This window comes from Oncorhynchus mykiss, chromosome 9, assembly GCF_057628025.1.
Source record: "Oncorhynchus mykiss isolate SJ-2025 chromosome 9, ASM5762802v1, whole genome shotgun sequence".
Lineage (NCBI taxonomy): Eukaryota > Metazoa > Chordata > Actinopteri > Salmoniformes > Salmonidae > Oncorhynchus > Oncorhynchus mykiss.
Genome location: NC_143030.1, coordinates 53,991,143 through 54,016,308, shown reverse-complemented (window position 1 = coordinate 54,016,308; position 25,166 = coordinate 53,991,143). Strand labels below are relative to the sequence as shown.

At 46.5% G+C, this 25,166-nt stretch overlaps 1 protein-coding gene across 2 annotated transcripts in view; it reads right to left on the bottom strand.

Annotated features, from left to right (window-relative positions):
• klhdc8b (kelch domain containing 8B) overlaps window positions 1–25,166 on the bottom strand; it is a 108,046-nt gene that overhangs the window by 24,939 nt on the left and 57,941 nt on the right. For both annotated transcript variants that reach the window (XR_016483310.1, XM_036988215.2), the window contains exons 2-3: window positions 14,259–14,423; window positions 7,920–8,144 (exon numbers count right to left, since the gene is read on the bottom strand). Coding sequence is in view for 1 of the 2 variants with exons in the window: in XM_036988215.2 (XP_036844110.1) it covers window positions 7,920–8,144; window positions 14,259–14,423 (390 nt within the window). In the remaining variant the exon portion in view is untranslated. The remainder of the gene's footprint in view (window positions 1–7,919; window positions 8,145–14,258; window positions 14,424–25,166) is intronic.

Sequence of the window (25,166 nt, the reverse complement as noted above, 5' to 3'; positions counted from 1 at the left end):
ACTGTTCTTTCACTCACCCCTACTTGCTTCAGTCAGAAACATTTAACTGCCAGTGCAATGCTCTGTTTTGAATATAAATCAGGCCATCGGTTCTATTATCGTCATGGAGGAAGTAAATCCACGCTGCAGGGAGTATTTACCCTGTTTGGATGCAGCGTCCAACATCTCTGCGGCAGGTTTACTCGAGTCATTTACTTTTAAATCACAGGATTTTTCATTAAAGCAGTCAAATGACTTGTTAAACATGTATCAACATAATTATTATCATCAAGACGCACAAGGAGCATAGTTAATCATTTTAATTGAAATATAATTCCGCCCTAAACTACCTTGAGGAACTTCCACTGCCTTAAACTACTGAGGAATTTCCACTATTCAGTTGGTGAGAAAGAAATGGTTATAATAATCTGTGCAACTCTCACGTTCTATTTAAAATATGTTTTTAGGATTACAATCTCATTATCACGATTGGGAGTTAACCATGAGACTGAAAGCTGAATAACAAGCATTGATTTTTTTCCAGTGAAAATGTCAGACATTTTTAATTTATTATTTTCACGTCCCATAATTCATTTCAGTTCATTAGTGTGTAATCTGTTTCTCTGTATTAACGGTGAATGGGCATCATGCCGGGAATACTATCAGTAGCAACAGATGGAAGGGAGAAATGGAAGGCTTTGGAATGTGATTGAGGTTTTGGATTCAAGTTATGTTCTTTGCAGGCCTTTATACACTACAAACACACAGTAGTCGAGAAAGAAAGAAAGGCGAAGTCAGTTTGAGAAGGGAGAAGGTGGTCCCTGGTGACATTAGGGTGTTTTCTGTTGGAAAATCAAAGAGGTTCCTCTCCATCCCTAGAGGGGTGACTTTGATTGACAGGTCATCTCTAGGAAACAGCTCTGTCTGAGGGTGGCACTACCCCAACTTGCACCACCAATTGAACTTTGAGAGTAAACGGTAACTGTGAGGAACCTTTGATTGATAGGAAGGAGACTGGTTCATTTTCTGATTGACAGAGGCATAGAGACAAGCTCCATTTTGATTTAGTGATGACTTCTGCCCAGATCTAATCTCCTTATATTTCAGATAAACCTTTTCTTAACTGGAGGCTTTTAGCTGAATCAAACTAGTGGGGAATGCGGAGGTTAGAAACTAGTGTTTGATCATGAGGTACCACCTCAAAAGGCAGCCAGTATACAACAGAACATCCTATTTTCTACGATCTAGAACATAGATTCTATGTAGATCAACCCCTCCCTCCATCGCATCCCATAAGCACGCCCCCCCCCCCCCCCCCCCCCCAAAAGCCTCTTCAGCCCCCACACAAACAGAAGTGTAGACTCACCAGGGACATAGTACAATTTGTGTAGGCCTCTAAGCCCTGTTTGCACCAAAGGCCTACTCATCCCCCTACTCTGCCCTAAGCACCATAACCTACACTAATCACATTAACAGCTGGCATTCAGTGAGAGAGGAGGGAAGAAAGTGCGTTAAGACAAATACAAACACAGAAAGTTACAGAACCAGATAGGGCATGATATTGAGTGGGATAGAGGGTGTACAGGGTATTACGCTGCTCTGGTAAAAGTTATTGATTGATCAATTAGCCAGTAAAGTTTGTCAGTACCTCTCCCCGATAACAGCAGAGTGAAAGGGAAGTGTGATGAAGTTGGCCGTTACCTCGTGCACATAAGGTTTCTTGAAATCAGAAACAGTTCCTCGACATTTTGAATTAGTCAATAAATAGATAAATACAGGTTAAAAATCTGAGCTAAAATGCTGAAACAACAATTAAAATATCATAAAATCTATCAAAGATGCTTTCCTCTATCCTTGCTTCCAACTAACGCCTTCTTATTTAACAGCCGTTGGCATTCTATATGTTGCATTACCACCCCCAACTGAACTATAGTATAGATCCATTACACTGTGATATAAAAAGGAAACCAGGAAAAATAAAACATATACATATTTTTAAATTACCCTACCAACTAACCCTATCCTCATTAAAACTTTATTCCACTACTTTAACCCTCTCTGATCCAACCCCAGGCCGACGACCTGAGAGGACGGGACACTACCACTCAACACACCCTGTAACTCTTCTGAAGTCAAATCTCCTACCCCCAAGAACTTCTCTGCAGCTGCCACCACAACATCTATTTTCTGTGATTTACGTTCCATCTCTGCGGTACAGTTGATAACCATTGCTATGAATGCTAAAAAGCCAACCTTAATGAAACATATCACTCATTAGCCAATCCCTCTGTTCTGTCACAGAACTACAATTCACAGGGATCCTCTCAGAATCACCCACCCTTCATCCCTCCTCTACCCTTCTTCACTACCTCATCATACGACACCTTCTGCACTACTCTGACCCTGGTCACCTCAACCTGCCTCTCTCGTACCGGACACTCCGTCTGCGTCACACCAAACGGCGGGCGTCACAAACACCAGGAACCTTCAACTGCTCCACCTCCACACTTAACGCTACCCCAGAAATCATTCCCTCCAACGGAGCCCTGTACCTAAGCGTAAAACAAGATACAGGTCTTTCCCCAAATTGCATCACACGGAGCGCCTGCTCCCTTCGACAGATTCACACCCATCCTCTGCCTCCCTCAGTCTTTTCAACCTCACCTCTCATTCCCTCCAATCCTCCTCCTTTGTCCAATTACCGACTTGACCTGACAATGTTCTACTTTTCAAGTCTAAATCTCTTTTTTTTGCCTCATCAAGGGAAATCCTATGCCCTATACTCGACCTACAGTCGTCCACTATCCCCAGGTCCGTTCCATGATATAATGGAGGTCTGCAAACATACCTTTAAGGTGCATTTAAGGTCAATCACGGTTTACAACATTAGCTCCACATTATGAAATACTCTTCCCTGACTCAGTACTCCTGAGGGGGGGAAGAAAAAAAAAGAGCCCTACTAACTTCTAAAAGACCCTCCCCCATCTTCCAATTGCCTTTCTCCCCCAAACACATATACACCTGTATTCAATCAACTCAAATTGGTGGGAGGGACCTATAATTACACAATTAGCCAATCCGTATTCCACACATATTACCCACACATTCAATTGACACTCTTAACTGCTGCAGGTGACATGGTGGGAAAACACGTTAACTATGGCAGAATATGAAATATGACTGAAAACAGGGCATTTTAACATCACTAACACAGTCACACACAAAATGGGGAATGTTCAATCTTTTAGTGAGGATGTACCATCATTCTCAGAGAAACTATTAACCAGAGAGGCAGCCAGAGGATAAAAACTCACTCTCCACCCTCGGCCCTCTACAAACCAACCACCATAATGGCTTTTAACATGGCGCCTGGGGGGGTGCTTAAGAGGGAAGGATCTTAATATTGAGTCTTCAATAATAGCTCCTCCATGGGAACTCAAGATGATAATTCAGCCATTACCATTAAGCAGATGTGCAGTACTTAAAGTGAGACTGGGATGGGAATTCAAATGAGTGCATAATAATAGCTATAGAGCACCGGGTCAATTGGATCCCCTTCGTATGGCTGAGTGGCATGTTCCCAGGCTCCTTCATGCGGCTAAGTGCCATGTTTCCCAGGCATGGCTGCTCCTTCATATGGCTGAGTGGCATGTTTCCCAGGCATGGCTCCTCCTTCATATGGCTGAGTGGCATGTTTCCCAGGCTCCTTCATGCGGCTAAGTGGCATGTTTCCCAGGCATGGCTGCTCCTTCGTATGGCTGATTGGCATGTTTCCCAGGCATGGCTGCTCCTTCATATGGCTGAGTGGCATGTTTCCTAGGCATGACTGCTCCTTCGTATGGCTAAGTGGCATGTTTCCCAGGCATGGCTGCTCCTTCCTATGGCTGATTGGCATGTTTCCCAGGCATGGCTGCTCCTTCGTATGGCTAAGTGGCATGTTTCCCAGGCATGGCTGCTCCTTCCTATGGTTGATTGGCATGTTTCCCAGGCATGGCTGCTCCTTCATATGGCTGAGTGGCATCTCACATGTCCCTCCCTTCAATTCATGGTTCGGTTTGATGGAAACTAAAAGGTTTTCTCCAAAAATAATTTCAACTGAAAGAGTAAGTCAAATATTCCGTTCAACAGTGAAATCCTAAAGACATGAATACTCCGTTTAAGCACATGGTCGATAGCCAGTATTTATTGAGGTTAACACTGTGTAGTCAAGAAGGTGTATGGTAAGAGTCAGAGTGGTGGGACTAGTCCCACTGTCTGTTCCTTCTTCTTCACCCTATTAGGCTCATAGTCACACATGCTGTCACCCACCAACACACCCACAGGTTTCCTCAGCTCAGTGCTACACAGTTGTAAATGGGCAGATAAGAGATGTGTAATTGAGGATATGGCCTGTAAACTGTGTGCTGGTGATTACTGTACATAAAACATACTGTACATAAAACATACAGTATATAAAACATACTGTATTATCTCCAGGCTGCACAGTAATAGGTGAGGTGATAATGGAATTATGGCCACCTCGCTCTCTCTCCCGCTCTCTTACACACACACATACACAACCCACACAGAGGGGGCACACTATGTTCCATTAACTGGGCATGCTGTTCTGCCTTGTGCAGCCATTCATTTTCATGATTGGACATTTACATGCAAACTGTCTTGATTAAAACATTTGAGGATGTAAAAATGAACCGGTTACAACCTGCATAACCCTCCTGCTTCATGTAACCAGCCCTAATGTATTAGACTCAAATATATTACATTGCAGCACAGTACAATGGAATTTTCTTCACGACAGGCCTATCTTTCATAGCCTGGCTGACGCAGCTCACGTGACTCACAGCCCAGGGAGAGCTGAGACACACTGGTCTGGACAGGAGGCTATTGTAAATGCAGTATTCGCTCAGAAATTGAGCGGACGCATTGATTGGTTCTCTCAAAAGTTGCATCGATTGGTTCTCTCAAAAGTAACTTTTGAGAGAACCAATCAATGCATCCGCTCAATTTCTGAGCGATTTGAAAATCCAACAGTTATAATGGAAGGGGGCAGTGCTCAGGGCTGTGTGCGGCTGTCCATGTGGGTGTTTGTGTGAGAAAGACATAAAGGAAAACCAACCAGGAAAAGCACAGCCCCCTTCATTATCCATGCATCATACCGACAACATCAAGACAGCCTTTCCAGACTCTGAAGTCAGGAGGACTTTGAGTTAGGTGTTAGCCAGACTACATCTTCATGCATTCCCCTACAAAAGAGAAACTCCATGACATGTGTAACAATTGCATTGACACCAGTAGGAAGCGTTTAAAAATCCATCAGTTCTATTTCTTTACAACAAGTTTCTCTTTCTACTATTCACTGCATCGGAATAGACACTTCTAAGATGGAATTTCATGACTATCCTACGAGGCAGAGGGAGATTGAATATAAATGCACTTCTTTGACTGGGCCTGTTTTTGAGCTGCTATTCTATTATCGGTCTGAGGCGATTGCCTGGCCACCGTGCCTTGAGTTTACCCCTGGGTCCTAGCAGGGACGCAATGAATGGAAAGGAATTGAGAGGGAGACAGAGCACACTAACCACAAAATCGCTCACCCATTAAGGACACACACACACACACACACACACACACACACACACACACACACACACACAGGAGGTCACCTTTTCACCGTGAAAAGCTTGGGATGCTTTGTTCTTCAGAATAAATCCAGATCTTCAAAAGCCAAATGAAACTAAACTCATCTGGCTTTTAATTTCAGCAACTGCAAAGGTTATACAGTATGCCTTATATCAGGACCGGAAATACACAGCAGGGAGTAAAATATAAAATGTTAATATGGACAGAGAATAAGATTCCCCTCCCACATGCACGCACACACACCCAAGACACACGCGCTGGGATTAATCCAGAAGTGGAAGGTGAATCATACACAGCACAGTTCTGGAATATCTGTCTCAGTGTACCAGTACGCTGCTGCAGTAGGCAAACGTGTGATCAAGACCCTATTCGACGGCTCTGTGACTCAGTAACACCCAAACCCACCTTGCCTGACCTCAAGCAGGGATATGCTTTCAAAAGTAGTGGAAAGATGCAGAAGTGTTTTCTTAGTGGATGTGTTAGGAGAGTAAGCCGAGTGTGTGACAGTAGATAAGGGTTGAGTTGCGTTTATATAACTGAGGTTGATATTACACATGTATGGGTAGCATATACAGTTGAAGTCGGAGGTTTACATACACCTTAGCCAATTACATTTAAACTCAGTTTTTCACAATTCCTGACATTTAATCCTAATAAAAATAAAAATGTAAGACAGTTAGGATCACCACTTTATTTTAAGAATGTGAAATGTCAGAATAATAGTACAGAGAAGGATTTATTTCAGCTTTTATTTCTTTCATCACATTCCCAGTGGGTCAGAAGTTTACATACACTCAATTAGTATTTGGTGGCATTGTCTTTAAATTGTTTAACTTGGGTCAAACGTTTCAGGTAGCCTCACACAAGCTTCCCACAAAAAGTTGGGTGAATTTTGGCCCATTTCTCCTGACAGAGCTGGTGTAACTGAGTCAGGTTTGTAGGCCTCCTTTGCTCGCACACGCTTTTTCTGTTCTGCCCACAAATTTTCTATAGGATTGAGGTCAAGGCTTTGTGATGACCACTCCAATACCTTGACTTTGTTGTCCTTAAGCCATTTTGACACAACTTTGGAAGTATGCTTGGGGTCATTGTCCATTTGAAAGACCAATTTGCAAGCGAGCTTTAACTTCCTGACTGATGTCTTGAGATGCTGCTTCAATATATCCACATACCTTTCCTCCCTCATGATGCCATCTATTTTGTGAAGTGCACCAGTCCCTCCTGCAGCAAAGCACCCCCACAACATGATGCTGCCACCCCCGTGCTTCACGGTTGGGATGGTGTTCTTTGGCTTGCAAACCTCGATCTTTGTCCCCATGTGCAGTTGCAAACCGTAGTCTGGCTTTTTTATGGCGGTTTTGGAGCAGTGGCTTCTTCCTTGCTGAGCGGCCTTTCAGGTTATGTCGATGTAGGACTCATTTTACTGTGGATATAGATACTTTTGTACCTGTTTCCTCCATCTTCACAAGGTCCTTTGCTGTTCTTCTGGGATTGATTTGCACTTTTGGCACCAAAGTACATTCATCTCTAGGAGACAGAACGCATCTCCTTCCTGAGTGGTATGACGGCTGTGTGGTCCCATGGTTTTTACTCTTGCGTACTATTGCTTGTACAGATGAACCTAGCACCTTTTTGGCATTTGGAAATTGCTCCCAAGGATGAACCAGACTTGTGAAGGTCTATAATTTTTTTTCTGAGGTCTTGGCTGATTTCTTTTGATTTTCCCATGATGTCAAGTAAAGAGGCACTGACTTTGAAGGTAGTTCTTGAAATACATCCACAGGTACACCTCCAATTGACTCAAATTATGTCAATTAGCCTATCAGAAGCTTCTAAAACCATTACATTTTCTGGAGCTTTCCAAGCTGTTTAAAGGCACAGTCAACCTAGTGTATGTAAACCTCTGACCCCCTGGTATTGTGATACAGTGAATTATAAGTGAAATAATCTGTCTGTAAACAATTGCTGTAAAAATTACTTGTGTCATGCACAAAGTAGATGTCCTAACCGACTTGCCAAATCTATAGTTTGTTAACAAGAAATTTGTGGAGTGGTTGAAAAACGACTTTTAATGACTCCAACCTAAGTGTATGTAAAGTTCCGACTTCAACTGTATAGGGGGTGACAGAATGCTGAGCCACATAAGTTCATCTTGCAAGTCTGGCTGATTGAACTAGAGTACTGGAGCCCCAAGATACAATATAAATGAACAATATAGAGAACAATATATATTGTTTTCTTTAATTGTGTGACTGGAGCCCCTGTAAGTATGTGTCTGTGTAAACTCTGAATTGACTCACCCTGTTCTGGGTCATACTCCTCCACTGTGCTGACGAAGTGTGGTCTGGAGTAGAAGTTGTGGGGGCCAGGCTGCTGGAGCCCTCCCAGGCTGAAGAAGCCCCGCTCGGTAGCAGCACTGCAGGCGAAGGCCCGGCGGCTGGGGATGCAGGGGTAATGTGTCCAGCTCTTCATTTCCAGGTCAAAGGCCTCGAAGGCTGTGACAGGAAGCTTGCCCTGACGCCCACCTGCCAGGGAGGAATGGAGAGAAAGGAGAGGGTCAGAAGGAGTGGGCAGCAGGGCATGAGAGAGAAGGAATGAGAGAGGAGAGAGATGACGGGTCAGAATAGGTGGGAGGGACGAGATGTGAGAGCGAGGGAGAAACAGTTATAAAAATGAATAATAATAACTAAATAAAAACAACATTGGCACTAAATGGATGGTTGGAAATGGTTGACCTTCATTAGCTGATTCCATATCTGATAGGAGCAGCCAAATATCCTGGGATGTGTTCTCAAATATAAGCTTGGCACCTCCAGATATTAAGATATTTGTATTCTCTTGTTCCATTGGTTTCTCACCTTTCTGATCCTCCCTCTCTCTCTCCGTGACAGCCCCAGGCTCTCTCTCCCCCATGCTCACTCCTGACCCAACAAAACCCACCAAACATGACAGGTACCCAGAGAGAGTGTGTGTGTGTGTGTGTGTGTGTGTGTGTAGTGATGAGTATTCCACTTTGGGTCTGGCTGGCAGTGTGTATAGTGAAGATCATACACCGTGTCAGTCACTCTGCTATGCTGTTGGACCTGCAGGTAGTGAGAAAGGTGTGGATCCTATTGGACTTGGGCTGAAGTTTCTATCCGTGTTTGAGTAGACAGTTTGCACTACAGCATGTCGGTATCAGAGGCTTGATCAGCCTGGACCTGCCGACAGTATTCCCCCTGTGATCACACACTGATTGCTGACACAGACACAAAGCCTGACATGGCGTGCTTCAGGTAATATTCTGGTTTTATTCATGGGCATCACATGTCACAGTCTGTGTATTCAGTTACATACGACATTATTATTCATCCAAAGAAAACAACTCAAAGGGAGGTACCAGACACATCCTACTGTAGTCCAATGAGCCAAGAAAAGTGTTTGTGCCTGTTCAATTAATCATAACACAGAGTAGAGGGCCATTAGACGAGTAGCACTGCTTCATTTTTCTAACTGTGTACATTTATTAGATTTACAGTAGGTACATGTACTATGTTGTACAGGGGTGTGGTTGTTATATTGTAACAGTATAACAGTGTGATTAGCATAAGGCTAATGAACAGCCCCGGCCCCTCTCCTACTCAGGAAGCTGAAACATGGGAGTCTGGGAAATGCTCTGTGGAAAATGTCACATTTACTACACGTCTTCAGTTCAGATCCCTGGTTGTCACACTGGAGTCCAAAAGTATGGGTCTGCTCTGCAGGCTGAGTCTGTTACCTCTCGCCAGCCAGCGAGCACTATCTGGCAGCCCTGCCTGGCAGCCCTGTCTGGAAGCCCTGCGGTCCTCCATCAGTAGACAGAGAGAGAGAGAGAGAGAGACAGAGAGACAGAGACAGAGACAGAGAGAGAGAGAGAGAGAGAGAGAGAGAGAGAGAGAGAGAGAGAGAGAGAGAGAGAGAGAGAGAGAGAATAAAATACAAGATAGGAGTGAAGAATAGCTACACATTCCGGGCTGTACACCACTCAGAGTAGCAGCTGATGTACAAGATGTTCTCAGAGAGAGTGTATGGACGGGCTCCGAAAAGCTTCTCACAGTGAAGATGGGCAGTATTCACATACACACCCACTCAGACAGCTTTGATGACAGACCGCCATATTGAACTGAACCTCATACACACTGGACTGGGTGAGAACTAACAGTCTGGCAGCCAGAAACACAGTCCTATATGCAAGCAAAATCATTATAGAAACCAATGCCACTTTATGACAGTTCTATCCATATAAGGTAGTCCGCATACTACAATTTCAGCACCAATCTTATTTTGCCTGTACAACAACGTGTTTGTTTCACATTAAATCATTGAGTTTATGGAGTGAACTGAAAAGGCTACTATATACATGAAAAGGGCATCAACATGTAGCTAGAGTACACTATACATTGTGAACACAGGATCCTTCTCCCACACCTCAGCAGGGTGAAATTGATGGGAAGACCCTCGTCCACTTACCCTCAAATCAAATCTTATTAGTCACATGCTGAATACAACCAGTGTAGACCTTACAGTGAAATGCTTACTTACAAGCCCCTAACCAACAATGCAGTTTACAAAAATACGGATGAGAATAAGAAATAAAAGTAACAAGTAATTAAAGAGCAGCAGTAAAATAACAATTACGAGACTATATACAGGGGGGTACCAATACAGAGTCAATGTGCCGGGGCACCGGTTAGTTGAGGTAGTATGTACATGTAGGTGGAGTTATTAAAATGACTATGCATAGATGATAACAGAGAATAGCAGTGGTGTAAAAGCGGTGGGGGGGGGGGGGGGGGGGTGCAAATAGTCTGGGTAGCTATTTTATTAGATGTTCAGGAGTCTTATGGCTTGTGGGTAGAAGCTGTTTAAAAGCCTCTTGGACCTAGACTTGGCGCTCCGGTACCGCTTGCCGTGTGGTAACAGAGAGAACAGACTATGACTAGGTTGGCTAGAGTCTTTGACAATTTTTAGGGCTTTCCTCTGACACCGGCTGGTATAGAGGTCCTGGATGTCAGGAAGCTTGGCCTCAGTGATGTCCTGGGCCGTTCACACTACGCTCTCTAGTGCCTTGCAGTCGGAAGCTGAGCAGTTGCCATACCAGGTAGTGATGCAGCTGTGGAACCTTTTGAGGATCTGAGGACCCATGCCAAATCTTTTCAGTCTCCTGAGGGGGAATAGGTTATGTCGTGCCCACTTAATGATGGTGTTGGAGTCGAGCCTGGCCGTGCAGTCATGAGTGAACGGGAAGTACAGGAGGGGACTGAGCACGCACCCCTGAGGGGCCCCTGTGTTGAGGATCAGTGTTGTTACCCACCCTTAATACCTGGGGGCGACCCGTCAGGAAGTCCAGGATCCAGTTGCAGAGGAAGGTGTTTAGTCCGAGGGTCATTAGCTTATTGATGACCTTGGAGGGCACTATGGTGTTGAACGCTGAGCTGTAGTCAATGAATAGCATTCTTCTAGGCAGAGTTCCTCTGTCCTGTGTCTGTGTTCTTTTGCCCATCTTAATCTTTTATTTTTATTGGCCAGTCTGAGATATGGCTTTTTCTTCACAAATCTGCCCAGAAGGCCAGCATCCCGGAGTCGCCTCTTCACTGTTGACATTGAGACGCATGTTTTTCGGGTATATCTATCTGCCAGTTGAGGACTTATGAGGCATCTGTTTCTCAAACTAGACACTCTAATGTACTTATCCTCTTGCTCAGTTGTGCACCGGGGCCTCCCACTCCTCTTTCTATTCTGTTTAGAGACAGTTTGTGCTGTTCTGTGAAGGGAGTAGTACACAGCGTTGTACGATATCTTCAGTTTCTTGGCAGTTTCTCACATGGAATAGCCTTCATTTCTCAGAACAAGAATAGATTGACGAGTTTCAGAAGATTGTTCTTTGTTAGCACATATAAAGCACCCACAAGCTACCGGTGGCTGAAAACACAATCATCGTGGGATGAACGAGTGACAAATTTCCAACCAAGGGTGGTCCATTTAAAAATCACTCCCCCCCCGCCCGTTGCAAGTGTCAACTCGTCAGGGCAGAGGGGATAGGGTGTGTCAGACAGACAGTAACACCAGATGGATCAGACAGACAGACAGACAGGCAGGCAGGCAGGCAGACAGACAGACAGACAGACAGACAGACAGACAGACAGACAGACAGGCAGGCAGGCAGGCAGACAGACAGGCAGGCAGGCAGGCAGACAGGCAGGCAGGCAGGCAGGCAGGCAGGCAGGCAGGCAGGCAGGCAGGCAGGCAGGCAGGCAAGCAAGCAAGCAGGCAGGCAGGCAGGCAGGCAGGCAGACAGTAACACCAGATAGATGTACCAGCCATGGAGAGGAGGATGTGGTTATACTCTTTTGCTGGGAATGGAGATCACTTACGAATATTCATAAGAAGCCATCTTTTTCAAATGTTTTCCCTCCTACACAGCCATATATGTAGATGTCTCTACTCCTACAAGTTAAAAAGTATTCTAAAACTAGGACTGTTGTCCACAGCTGCAGTGCTGGTACCAGTGAATGAATGTGAATAATGACCTAATCTGTTTAATCTGGTCTCATGACCTATTTGAAATCAGATCGAACATGTTTGCTCAGAGACTCAGAGAACAGATCTACAGCTGTCCCTCACTCCCTGTCTGTTTTCTTTCTGTCTGTCCCTCACTCCCTGTCTGTTTTCTTTCTGTCTGTCCCTCACTCCCTGTCTGTTTTCTTTCTGTCTGTCCCTCACTCCCTGTCTGTTTTCTTTCGGTCAGTCCCTCACTCCCTGTCTGTTGTCTTTCTGTCTGTCCCTCACTCCCTGTCTGTTTTCTTTCTGTCTGTCCCTCACTCCCTGTCTGTTTTCTTTCTGTCTGTCCCTCACTCCCTGTCTGTTATCTTTCTGATTGTCCCTCACTCCCTGTCTGTTTTCTTTCTGTCTGTCCCTCACTCCCTGTCTGTTTTCTTTCTGTCTGTCCCTCACTCCCTGTCTGTTGTCTTTCTGTCTGTCCCTCACTCCCTGTCTGTTTTCTTTCTGTCTGTCCCTCACTCCCTGTCTGTTTTCTTTCTGTCTGTCCCTCACTCCATGTCTGTTTTCTTTCTGTCTGTCCCTCACTCCCTGTCTGTTTTCTTTCTGTCTGTCCCTCACTCCATGTCTGTTTTCTTTCTGTCTGTCCCTCACTCCATGTCTGTTTTCTTTCTGTCTGTCCTCTTTCTGTCTGTCCCTCACTCCCTGTCTGTTTTCTTTCTGTCTGTCCCTCACTCCATGTCTGTTTTCTTTCTGTCTGTCCCTCACTCCATGTCTGTTTTCTTTCTGTCTGTCCTCTTTCTGTCTGTCCCTCACTCCCTGTCTGTTTTCTTTCTGTCTGTCCCTCACTCCCTGTCTGTTTTCATTCTGTCTGTCCCTCACTCCCTGTCTGTTTTCTTTCTGATTGTCCCTCACTCCCTGTCTGTTTTCTTTCTGTCTGTCCCTCACCACCTGTCTGTTGTCTTTCTGTCTGTCCCTCACTCCCTGTCTGTTTTCTTTCTGTCTGTCCCTCACCCCCTGTCTGTTTTCTTTCTGTCTATCCCTCACTCCCTGTCTGTTTTCTTTCTGTCTGTCCCTCACCCCCTGTCTGTTTTCTTTCTGTCTGTCCCTCACTAGATGTCTGTTTTCTTTCTGTCTGTCCCTCACTCCCTGTCTGTTTTCTTTCTGTCTGTCCCTCACTCCATGTCTGTTTTCTTTCTGTCTGTTTTCTCTCTGTCTGTCCTCTTTCTGTCTGTCCCTCACTCCCTGTCTGTTTTCTTTCTGTCTGTCCCTCACTCCCTGTCTGTTTTCTTTCTGTCTGTCCCTCACTCCCTGTCTGTTTTCTTTCTGTCTGTCCCTCACTCCCTATCTGTTTTCTTTCTGTCTGTCCCTCACTCCCTGTCTGTTTTCTTTTTGTCTGTCCCTCACTCCGTGTAAGTTTTCTTTCTGTCTGTCCTCTTTCTGTCTGTCCCTCACTCCCTGTCTGTTTTCATTCTGTCTGTCCCTCACTCCCTGTCTGTTTTCTTTCTGTCTGTCCTCTTTCTGTCTGTCCCTCACTCCCTGTCTGTTTTCTTTCTGTCTGTCCCTCACTCCCTGCCTGTTTTTGGAACTCTCACAGAGTGAGTCAAGACTCTGTAGAGTTCTGTAGAGCATGAGAGGCTGATGGGCCCGACCCTTCCCAGATGTCTGAGCAAGAGTGTGTGTGTGTGTGTATGTGTGTGTTTGTATGTGTGAGTGTTGCTCTCCTATTCAGCACAGGTTCCTCTGATCCTCATGGTCATTTAGAAACGTGCATATTTAAATGTGTGTGGTACAACAGCGTTTACATGTGGAGTGTGTGGCCGTACTGTAGGTCAGATCTGACCAGAGTGAAACACAGTTGGGGGAGAGAGAGGGGCCAGTGTTGGCCGGTGCTTGAGCCTGTTTGGCATGGAGGACACTGTGTCCTGAAACATGTCCCGCAGGCTGCCATTTAACTACAGGCCAACAATCTAACTGTGGTCCACCTGCCTAATCTCTCTTTTGACCTCTCTCTGCATGCTGTCTTCTGAGTGGTCAGAGGCGATGATACTGCCATTCCTCTGGGATGTGACTGGACAGAAGGGGAAGGGATGGGGGTATGGGGGGATGGGGGAGTGGCCTACCCAGCACGTAGATCTTGTTGCCTCTCAGGAAGGAGGCGGCTCCATAGCGGGGCGTGGGCATAGAGGTCAGGGGCTGCCATTGGTCCTTCTCCGGCTCATAAACCCTCACCAGAGCCTGGGGCGTCGTGTCAGCTGCCATCCCTCCTAGCGCATATACCTTCCCATCTGACAGAGGAGAGAGAGGGAGGGAGGGAGAGAGAGGGAGGGAGGGAGAGAGGGAGGGAGGGAGAGAGGGAGGGAGAGATAGAGGGGGAGCGAGGGAGGGAGGGGGGAGAGAAGGAGGGAGAGAAGGAAGGGGGAGAGAGGGAGGGAGGGAGTGCGAGAAGGAGAGATGGGGATAGATAAAGGGAGAGAGTTAAATATTTCCCATGTTGAACTAAAGAGTGGGCGTAATTTCATCAGTTCACGATTCCACTCTCCAGAGTGTTAAAAGAATCAAAGTAAAGAACCAATGAAACAAAAATGCACTTTGGTCTCTGACACTAACCTTGCTGTCATGCTGTGCACCTATTCTTGATTAAGATGTGTGTGTGTGTGATTCATATGTAAACACAATCCATGGGCCTGGTTTAAAAATGCAGATACCCTGCCTGAAGAAATGTAAATATCTCTGCTGCAGTGACATTAGAATATCAGAAAAAAGAACTGGAGAAAGAAAAACGCAAGCTAAGCAAACATGGCCATCCTGCTGAAACACTGCGGTTGCCAGCCAGATTAAAAGGGAGGGAAAAAGAGACTAGCGAGAGATGGAGCCAAACCCAAACAGATGTCTGCCTTAATGCCACTGAACATTCCTGTCAGATACCGAGGAGAGAAATACAATGTATTGCAGAGTGTCTGGAAATAGATGGAACGATGGATGGATGGCTGGATTGATTAATATATGGATGGATAGATGGGTGGATTGCTAGAAGGCAGAGTAGAGGGAGGGGTTGGAAAGGTCAAGGGGAAAGAGGAGAGGAGGGTTGGGAAGAGAAGAGGAGGGTTGGGGAGAGGAGAGTTGGGGAGAGGAGAGGAGGGTTGGGGAGAGGAGAGTTGGGGAGAGGGGAGGAGGGTTGGGGAGAGGAGGGTTGGGGAGAGGTGAGGTGAGGAGAGTTGGGGAGAGGAGAGGAGGGATGGGGAGAGGGGAGGAGGGTTGGGGAGAGGAGAGTTGGGGAGAGGAGAGGAGGGTTGGGGAGAGGAGAGTTGGGGAGAGGAGAGGAGGGTTGAGGAGAGTTGGGGAGAGGAGAGGAGGGTTGGGGAGAGGGGAGGAGGGTTGGGGAGAGGAGAGTTGGGGAGAGGAGAGGAGAGTTGGGGAGAGGAGAGGAGGGTTGGGAAGAGGAGAGTTGGGGAGAGGTGAGGTGAGGAGAGGAGAGTTGGGGAGAGGAGAGGGGAGTTGGGGAGAGGAGGGTTGGGGAGAGGAGGGTTGGGGAGAGATGAGGTGAGGAGAGGAGAGTTGGGGAGAGGAGAGGAGGGTTGGGGAGAGGGGAGGAAGGTTGGGGAGAGGAGAGTTGGGGAGAGGAGAGGAGGGTTGGGGAGAGGAGGGTTGGGAGAGGTGAGGGGAGGAGAGGAGGGTTGGGGAGAGGCAATGAGAGGGGGGTTGGGGAGAGTAGAGGAGAGGAGGGTTGGGGAGAGTAGAGGAGAGGAGGGTTGGGGAGGGTAGAGGAGAGGAGGGTTGGGGTGAGTAGAGGAGAGGAGGGTTGGGGAGAGTAGAGGAGAGGAGGGTTGGGGAGAGTAGAGGAGAGGAGGGTTGGGGAGAGGAGAGGAGGGTTGGGGAGAGGAGAGGAGGGTTGGGGAGAGGAGAGGGTTGAGGAGAGGAGAGGAGAGGAGGGTTGGGGAGAGTAGAGGAGAGGAGGGTTGGGGAGAGTAGAGGAGGTTTGGGGAGAGTAGAGGAGAGGAGGGTTGGGGAGAGTAGAGGAGGGTTGGGGAGAGTAGATGAGAGGAGGGTTGGGGAGAGGAGAGGAGGGTTGGGGAGAGTAGAGGAGGGTTGGGGAGAGTGGAGGAGAGGAGGGTTGGGGAGAGTAGAGGAGGGTTGGGGAGAGGAGAGGAGGGTTGGGGAGAGGAGAGGAGGGTTGGGGAGAGTAGAGGAGGGTTGGGGAGAGTAGAGGGTTGAGGAGAGGAGAGGAGGGTTGGGGAGAGGAGAGGAGGGTTGGGGAGAGTAGAGGAGAGGAGGTTGGGAGAGTAGAGGAGGGTTGGGGAGAGTAGATGAGAGGAGGGTTGGGGAGAGGAGAGGAGAGGAGGGTTGTGGAGAGGAGGGTTGGGGAGAGGGGAGGAGGGGTTGGGGAGAGGAGAGTTGGGGAGAGGAGAGGAGAGTTGGGGAGAGGAGAGGAGAGTTGGGAAGAGGAGAGTTGGGGAGAGGTGAGGTGAGGAGAGGAGAGGTGAGGGGAGGAGAGGAGGGTTGGGGAGAGGCAATGAGAGGGGGGTTGGGGAGAGTAGAGGAGAGGAGGGTTGGGGAGGGTAGAGGAGAGGAGGGTTGGTGAGGAGAGGAGAGTTGGGGAGAGGAGAGGAGGGTTGGGGAGAGGGGATTTGGGGAGAGGAGGGTTGGGGAGAGGAGGGTTGGGGAGAGATGAGGTGAGGAGAGGAGAGTTGGGGAGAGGAGAGGAGGGTTGGGGAGAGGGGAGGAAGGTTGGGGAGAGGAGAGTTGGGGAGAGGAGAGGAGGGTTGGGGAGAGGAGGGTTGGGAGAGGTGAGGGGAGGAGAGGAGGGTTGGGGAGAGGCAATGAGAGGGGGGTTGGGGAGAGTAGAGGAGAGGAGGGTTGGGGAGAGTAGAGGAGAGGAGGGTTGGGGAGGGTAGAGGAGAGGAGGGTTGGGGTGAGTAGAGGAGAGGAGGGTTGGGGAGAGTAGAGGAGAGGAGGTTTGGGGAGAGGAGAGGAGGGTTGGGGAGAGGAGAGGAGGGTTGGGGAGAGGAGAGGGTTGAGGAGAGGAGAGGAGGGTTGGGGAGAGTAGAGGAGAGGAGGGTTGGGGAGAGGAGAGGAGGGTTGGCACTCTATTAGCAGTCAGATTTGCGACCGCAGCATTGCACTAATCCAGAGAAGCAGGAGGATTTACTGGAACACTTTCAGACAGAAAGCTAGACCTCGGAATACAAAAAACAGTTCTTCCTCTTTTCCCTATCATGCACAGATACCCCCGTGTCCCTGTAGCCTGCTGCACAGATTCTGACAGAGGTTTTGACCTGCTTACTGCTCAGAACATGACTCAGTGCCAAACACACACACAAACACACACACACACACACACACACACACACACACACACACACACACATACACAGAGAAACGAGGGAGAGAAGAATGAGAGTGGAGAGCATGAAGGAGGATGAGCCAGAAAGAAGAGAGAAAAGACAGTGGCAAAGCAAACTAAAAAGGAGAGATAAGTGGAGAAGAGGCCTGGCATTGAGATGACAAAGAATAAGTGCTGAGGAAGTCAATCTGAATGCATCCCTGCTTGCTTTTTTAAGCCCATCACTGATTTAACAGTACCTGATTACAAAAATAATTCCAAAACCATTGGAGATTGTGCTGCTGCCTCCTCTTCCTGGTCTCCTACAATATCCCTTTATTCCCTACTCATCTCCTTCTATCTGTGTCCACCCTCACCTTCTCTCTGCTCCACTCACCCCCTCTCTCTGCTCCACTCACCCCCCCTCTCTGCTCCACTCACCTCCCCTCTCTGCACCACTCACCCCCCCCTCTCTGCTCCACTCACCCCCCCTCTCTGCTCCACTCACCCCCCCTCTCTGCACCACTCACCTCCCCTCTCTGCACCACTCACCCCCCCTCTCTGCTCCACTCACCCCCCCCTCTTTGCTCCACTCACCCCCCCTCTCTGCACCACTCACCCCCCCCCCCCTCTCTGCTCCACTCATCCCCCCTCTCTGCACCACTCACCCCCTCTGCACCACTCACCCCCTCTCTGCACCACTCCCCCCTCCCCCCTCTGCTCCACTCACCCCCCCTCTCTGCTCCACTCACCCTATCTCTGCACCACTCACCCCCTCTCTGCACCACTCACCCCCTATCTGCACCACTCACCCCCTCTCTTCACCACTCACCCCCTCTCTGCACCACTCACCCACCCTCCCCCCTCTGCTCCACTCACCCCCCTCCCCCCTCTGCTCCACTCACCCCCCCTCTCTGCTCCACTCACCCCCTATCTGCACCACTCACCCCCTCTCTGTACCACTCACCCCCTCTCTGCACCACTCACCCACCCTCCCCCCTCTGCTCCATTCACCCTGCACCACTCACCCCCTCTCTGCACCACTCACCCCATCTCTGCTCCACTCACCCCCTCTCTGCTCCACTCACCCCCCCCTCTCTGCTCCACTCACCCCCCCCTCTCTTCTCCACTCAACCCCCCCTCCCCCCCTCTCTGCTCCACTCACCCCCCCCCCCCCCCCCCCCCCCCCCCCCCCCCCCCCCCCTCTCTGCTCCACCCTGCCCTGGTATGGAGGGCCTCCTCTCAGTGAGCACTGTGGTCTGCTCCCTGTTAAAGATCACAGGTCATAATGGCCCCTCACTTCTCAGAGGGAAAAGAGCAGAGCCCCTCTCACACACACACAGACCTGTGATTATCTGAGATTATCTGAGATGCAGAGGATAGAACCCTCTCTCCCCGGCCCGCCCACACACCACTCAGGATGATCATTAACATGTTACATCTAGCCAGGGTGTTCAGCACATTCAAACAGAGGAACAACTAAATAAATTACTACTTACATATATGATGCATAACCATGGGAATGGGAGTGTGTGTGTGTGTGTGTGTTTATGAATGGGAATGAACGTATCTGTGGATAAACTAATTCAGAAAAGAACAGAGAAAATGACAGTCAATACTTTTGAGAAAACTGCATTCCCAATTTGAGCTTTCACCAACAAAACCTCTTTAAATAGGCTTTGACAGGCCTATCCCCTGAGAAATGAAATGACAACCTATAAACAAGCAAATATCAAACAGCCATTCAGGAAGACCTGTGGGAACCATCGTACCACAGCAGTCTAAATTCCACACCCTGATTTTCTCACTTGTTCAATGACATTCCTGGGTTTCACTCATTATAATCCTCCACATTAGATTGTCACAGATAGGGATGATTTGGTTGTAATATTTCTGGAGGGCTTGGAGCTTTGCAGGCAATGAGACTCTACACATATCCTCTACACTCACTGTAAACAATACATGAACACAAAACTAATGATATAACATCCTCCATCCTTGCAAGTTCATTCTAATAACATTGAGAAAGCTAAACGTACCCCTTGGGTGTTAATAACAAAACAGTAATCACCTGTGGTTATCTGTTGTCTTTCTCTGTGCATATAAAACCAATCAACATATGTTTACTGGCTGTGGTTGGAACAGGGTATAGGTAGGGAGGGGGAGGAAGAGGGGGGTCCCAGCTTCCGCTCTGGGCCCCTGGAGCATCCACCTCCTGCCGGCCCGCCGCCCTGAGGTTCCACCGCACAATCACACGCAGTCTCCTCTAATTAAGGTAACTCTGCTCTGATCTATGCCCGTCTCCCAGGGAGACGCCATGGCAACAGCCACCCAGTAGACATTTAAGGGGTGGAGCACACAGAGCTTGTGCAGGTGGTGCTGACTGGTGGACGATAATAACATACATCATCATGACCCATGACCAGTGTGACACACCAATTAAAGATGAACAGAAGAATCACCGTTACCAACACAGAGCAGAGAGCACACAGCTCTGTGTGTCACAGAGGGGCAAGACGCAACAACAATAACAGGAAATGAGATATGGTAAGTCCTTTTCTAACAGATACAGATAATCAACAGCTTTATTCACATGAACAAAGCATAAGATAAAGTCACAAACACACACAGCAGAAAATGTGATGTACTGTATACCCAATCGACACAGAAACACATCAACCCTGCATGAAGCACATCCTGTTTCTCCAAAAGGAGAACAGTCTTATTAACTGACCACCCGCTGCTCATCCAGCTCCTCCTGCAACTGCTCTCTTCATCTCACATCCTCTCACTTTGCCTCCACACCACACACACACGCACGCACACACACACACACACACACACACGCACACACACACATGCACACACACACACACACACACACACACACACACACACACACACACACACACACACACACACACACACACACACACACACACACACACACACACACACACACACACACACGCACATAAACATGCATACACACACACACACACACAATCACACTCTTTTGAAGTTAGGTTGTTATGTGAAAAAGACACAGAGGTCATCGTTGTCACACGGTGCCTGTACACAGGGCTGACAGGTAACCAGACTGATAGCTATGCACCATAGTCATGGAACACAAGACAGGAACAAACACTCTGGGAGATTTAAGGATTTACAAAGGAGGAAAGACACACAGCGGCGAGATTGAGGGACAATCTAAATAAGAGATAAGAGAGAAAGAGTTGCAAGGAGTACAAAGAAGGGTGATATCTAGTGAAGATGATAGGCAAGAGCCTAAAGACAGTTAAATATATGTTATGAAGGTTTTGTATAATTTCAGCCAGTAGTTTTGAAATCAGCGCTCACGAGTCTCAGTCTCCAGTATCTATACGGCAATAGTCTATGTGCCGGGGGGCTAGGGTCAGTCTGTTTATCTCCTGTTTTTTACTGGTATTCTGTGTGAATTTAAGTATGCTCCCTCTAATTCTCTCTCCCTTTCTCCCTCCCCTCCCAGAGGACCTGAGCCCAAGGATCATGCCTCAGGACTAACTGGCCTGATGACTCTTGGCTGTCCCCAGTCCACCTGGTCGTGCTGCTGCTCCAGTTTCAACTGTTCTGCCTGCGGCTAGGGAACCCTGACCTGTTCACCGGACGTGCTACCTTGTCCCGGACCTGCTGTTTTCGACTCTCTCTCTCTACTGCACTTGCTGTCTCAACCTCTGAATGGTCAGCTATGAAAAGCCAACTGAAATTTACTCCTGAGGTACTGACCTGTTGCACCATCTAAAACCACTGATAAATATTTGACCCTGCTGGTCATCTATGAACGTTTGAACATCTTGAAGCACAATCTGGCCTTAAATGGCCATGTACTCTTATAATCTACACCTGGCACCGCCAGAAGAGGACTGGCCACCCCTGAGAGCCTGGATCCTCTCTAGGTGTCTTCCAAAGATCCTGCCTTTCTAGGTAGATTTTCCTAGCCATCGTGCTTGTACAGCTGCATTGGTTGCTGTTTGGGGTTTTAGGCTAGGTTTCTGACATCTGATGATATGAAAAGTGCTTTATAAATACATTTGACTGATTGATTGATGTGTACTTGGTGCATTGAGTTGATTGGAACCCTCCAGCGCACTGATAATAAAGAATGATTAATTTAAGATGGACTTTGATTTTCCCTGAGTGTAATTTCTACGACAGTGTCAAAACAAGCAAGTATATTGTAGAAAATCATTATACTGTACCATCTATACCACTGTGAAATATATTTTCCATAACCAAAAATATTGTATTTTCAGCCGTTTGAAGCTGGTGTACAAAACTGAAAGTAAAAGACACAAGAACTAATCTAAGAACAGGAAATATATAAATAATGCACATGGAACAGATCTACTGCTTCTAAGACATGCTTTCAATGAGAATGACAGACCTGACATTTCTATGTGAGTTGGTCAGTCGCCCAAAAAAGTCACATATAGCAACTTTAATAGACCAATAAGAAAGTCCAAAACCTCTCTGAGTCCAAAACCTCTCTGAGTCCAAAAACCTCTCTGAGTCCAAAAACCTTTCTGAGTCCAAAAACCTCTCTGAGTCCAAAACCTCTCTGAGTCCAAAACCTCTCGGACAATAACAGCTAGTTTTCAGTTTGTCCCTCTCCACTCAGACCACTCCCAGACAGTCCAAGCAACATTCTTGCTTGGGAAATTGCTCTTTGCTAAAAAAAGCTATTTTTGTTTCTTTTTGACCATTTTAATAGAAAACAATCACAGTAAGGTATTTAATTGTTACCCAGAAATGACTTGATATTGAGATAAAAAAATAGCTGCACTGGAACATTGTGAAGTTTAGTGAAGTAAACACAGTACCATACGTGATGTTCAGCGGAAGTTACAGAGAAGAGCACGTTAAAGGGTACATACTGTATGGTACAGTACATAATGACAGCTAGAGAGAAGTATTTGGCATGAGTTAGGTGAGGAGACACTGAAAGGGCTATAGAGAGTTATAGGTAGACAGAGCTAGACAGAGGAAGCGTGTAGTTCTCAGCGTACAGCGTAAGGTACGTTGTGAACTTAGTGCATGTGGATTTGTGTAATATATGCTTCTACATACTGTACCTGTATGTTGTCTGTACTCCCTTAGAAAAAAAGGGTTCCAAAGGGGTTCTTCGGCTGTCTCCATAACACAAACTTTTTTGGTTCTAGGTAGAACTCTTTTGAGTTCCATGTAGAACCCTCTGTGTAAATGGTTCTACAGTATATGGAACTTAAAAGGGGTTCTACCTGGAACCTACCTGGGGACAGCAGAAAAACCCTTTTAGGTCCTAAGTAGTGTTATGTTCCCCAATAAGAAAACCAGAAATATCATCACTCAACAGAAATAGGGAACTAACAAATAAGCCACGGACAACCAGAACAAAACAGGTGGAGTTTTAGGAGGGGTTCTCAAAGACACTCATGGGGGTGTCCACTGAAAGTTGACTAGCAACAAGAATCGGGGTCCTAAAAGACACCCACCTTAAGTGCCCACTAAAATATCCCCAGAAAAGGCAAACCAAAATAAAACCCCAAAATAAAACCCCACACCAGCTAAAAATGGAGCAAACCAAATAGGGAGACAAAATAAAAGGCTTTTGTATTCAAAAATGTAAAGAGGGAGAGCTAAACAGCAGTTAAGTTCATCCAACATCTCTCATGCCAACTAGAGCATTGGCTCTGCAGCTCTTAAAGGAGAAGTATACCCCAATCCAGAAACTCCCAAGTGATTTCATACATTGAAATGAGTGGAGTTTGACCTCTCCCCCTCTCTCTTCCTGTAGTTCTGTACTGAATCAGCTGGGGGAAAAATGGGTCCACAGTGTACAGCTGAATTAGCTATTTTTGTCAAATGTACACTAGTTTGTGTCAGGAAATGTGTACTTTTCCACCTCAAACATTTACCATTATTATATTTAGCCGACGGCCACAGCTGCGGAGATGGGTAACAACTGTATATGTGCGCCCTCGTGGGGGAGACCCTTCAGCCTCGACCATCTACATACAATACCCCATAATAAAAGTGAAAACATGTTTATAGAAATGTTTTCAAAATCATTTTAAATTCAACAAAGAAATATCTAATTTACATTAGTATTTACACCCATGAGTCAATACTTTGTAGAAACACCTTTGGCAGCGATTCCAGCTATGAGTTTTCTGGGTAAGTCTCTAAGAGCTTTCCACACCTGGATTGTGCAACATTTGCCCATTATTATTTTCAGAAATCTTCAAGCTCTGTCAAATTGGTTGTTGATCATTGCTAGACATTGCCATAGACCTGAAAAATGGTCAAAACTGTAACTTAGCCACTCAGGAACATTCACTGTCTTCTTCGTAAGCAACTCCAGTGTAGATCTGGCCTTGTGTTTTAGGTCACTGTCCTGCTGAAAGGTGAATTCATCTCCCAGTGTCTGTTAGAAAGGAGACAACCAGGTTTTCCTTCCTTTATTTTATCCTGAAAAACTCCCCAGTCCTTAACGATTACAAGCATACAACAAGCATACCCATAACATGGTACAGCCATGCTTGAAAATATGGAGAGTGGTACTCAGTAAAGTGTTGGATTTGCCCCAAACATAACACTTTGTAATCAGGACAAAAAGTTGCTTACTTTGCCACATTTTTTGCAGTATTACTTTAGTGCCTTAAAGCAAACAGGATGCATGTTTTGGAATATTTGTATTCTCTATAGGCTTCATTATTTTCGCTCTGTCAATTGTGGAGTATTGTGGAGGAACTTCAATGTTGTTGATTAATCCTCAGTTTTCTCCTTTCACAGCCATGAAACACTGTAGCTATTGTAAATTCACTATTGGCCTCATGCTGAAATGCATGAGCGGTTTTCCTTCCTCTCCGGGAACTGAGTTAGGAAGTAGTAGTGACTGGGTGTATTGATACACCATCCAAAGTGTAATGAATAACTTCACCATGCTCAGAGGGATATTCAATGTCTGCCCTTCTTTTGCAAAGCATTGGAAAACCTCCTTGGTCTTTGTGGTTGTATCTCTGTTTAAGGGACCTTACAGATATTTGTATGTGTGGGGTATGAAGATGAGGTACTGTAGTCATTCAAAAATCATGTTAAACACTATTATTTCATATAGAGTGAGTCCATGCAACTTATTATGTGACTTGTTAAGCAAATGTTTAACTTATTTAGGTGTGCCATAACAAAGGGGTTGAATACTTATTGACTCAAAGACATTTCATTTTTTCATTTTTTATAAATTTCTAAACATTTTGAAAAACATAATTCCACTTTGACATTATGAGGTATTGAGTGCAGGCCAGTGAAAAAAAATCTCAATTTCATCCATTTTAAATTCAGGCTGTAACACAACAAAGTGTGGGGGAAAGTGAAGGAGCATGAAGAAAGCACTTTAAATACTTCTGCAGCCAACCGAGCAGCACTGCGTGTGTATAGCCAGCTCTTCAGGGACGATGCATAAGAACAAGATATACAATCAGAAATAATGGAGACAGAAAACCAAAGGATATTAAAAGATACAATTGGGCTAATGTGAAAACATAAACCGACTAATGATTCCGCTCAGAGGTTTATAATACGTTATCATTCAATAAAGTGAAGGTTAGCTACTCTTTGGAAAGGCCCAGCTGGAACAGGGTTGCATCTCTGATTCATCCTTGGAATACAGAAAAAGAAATCCAGGACACCA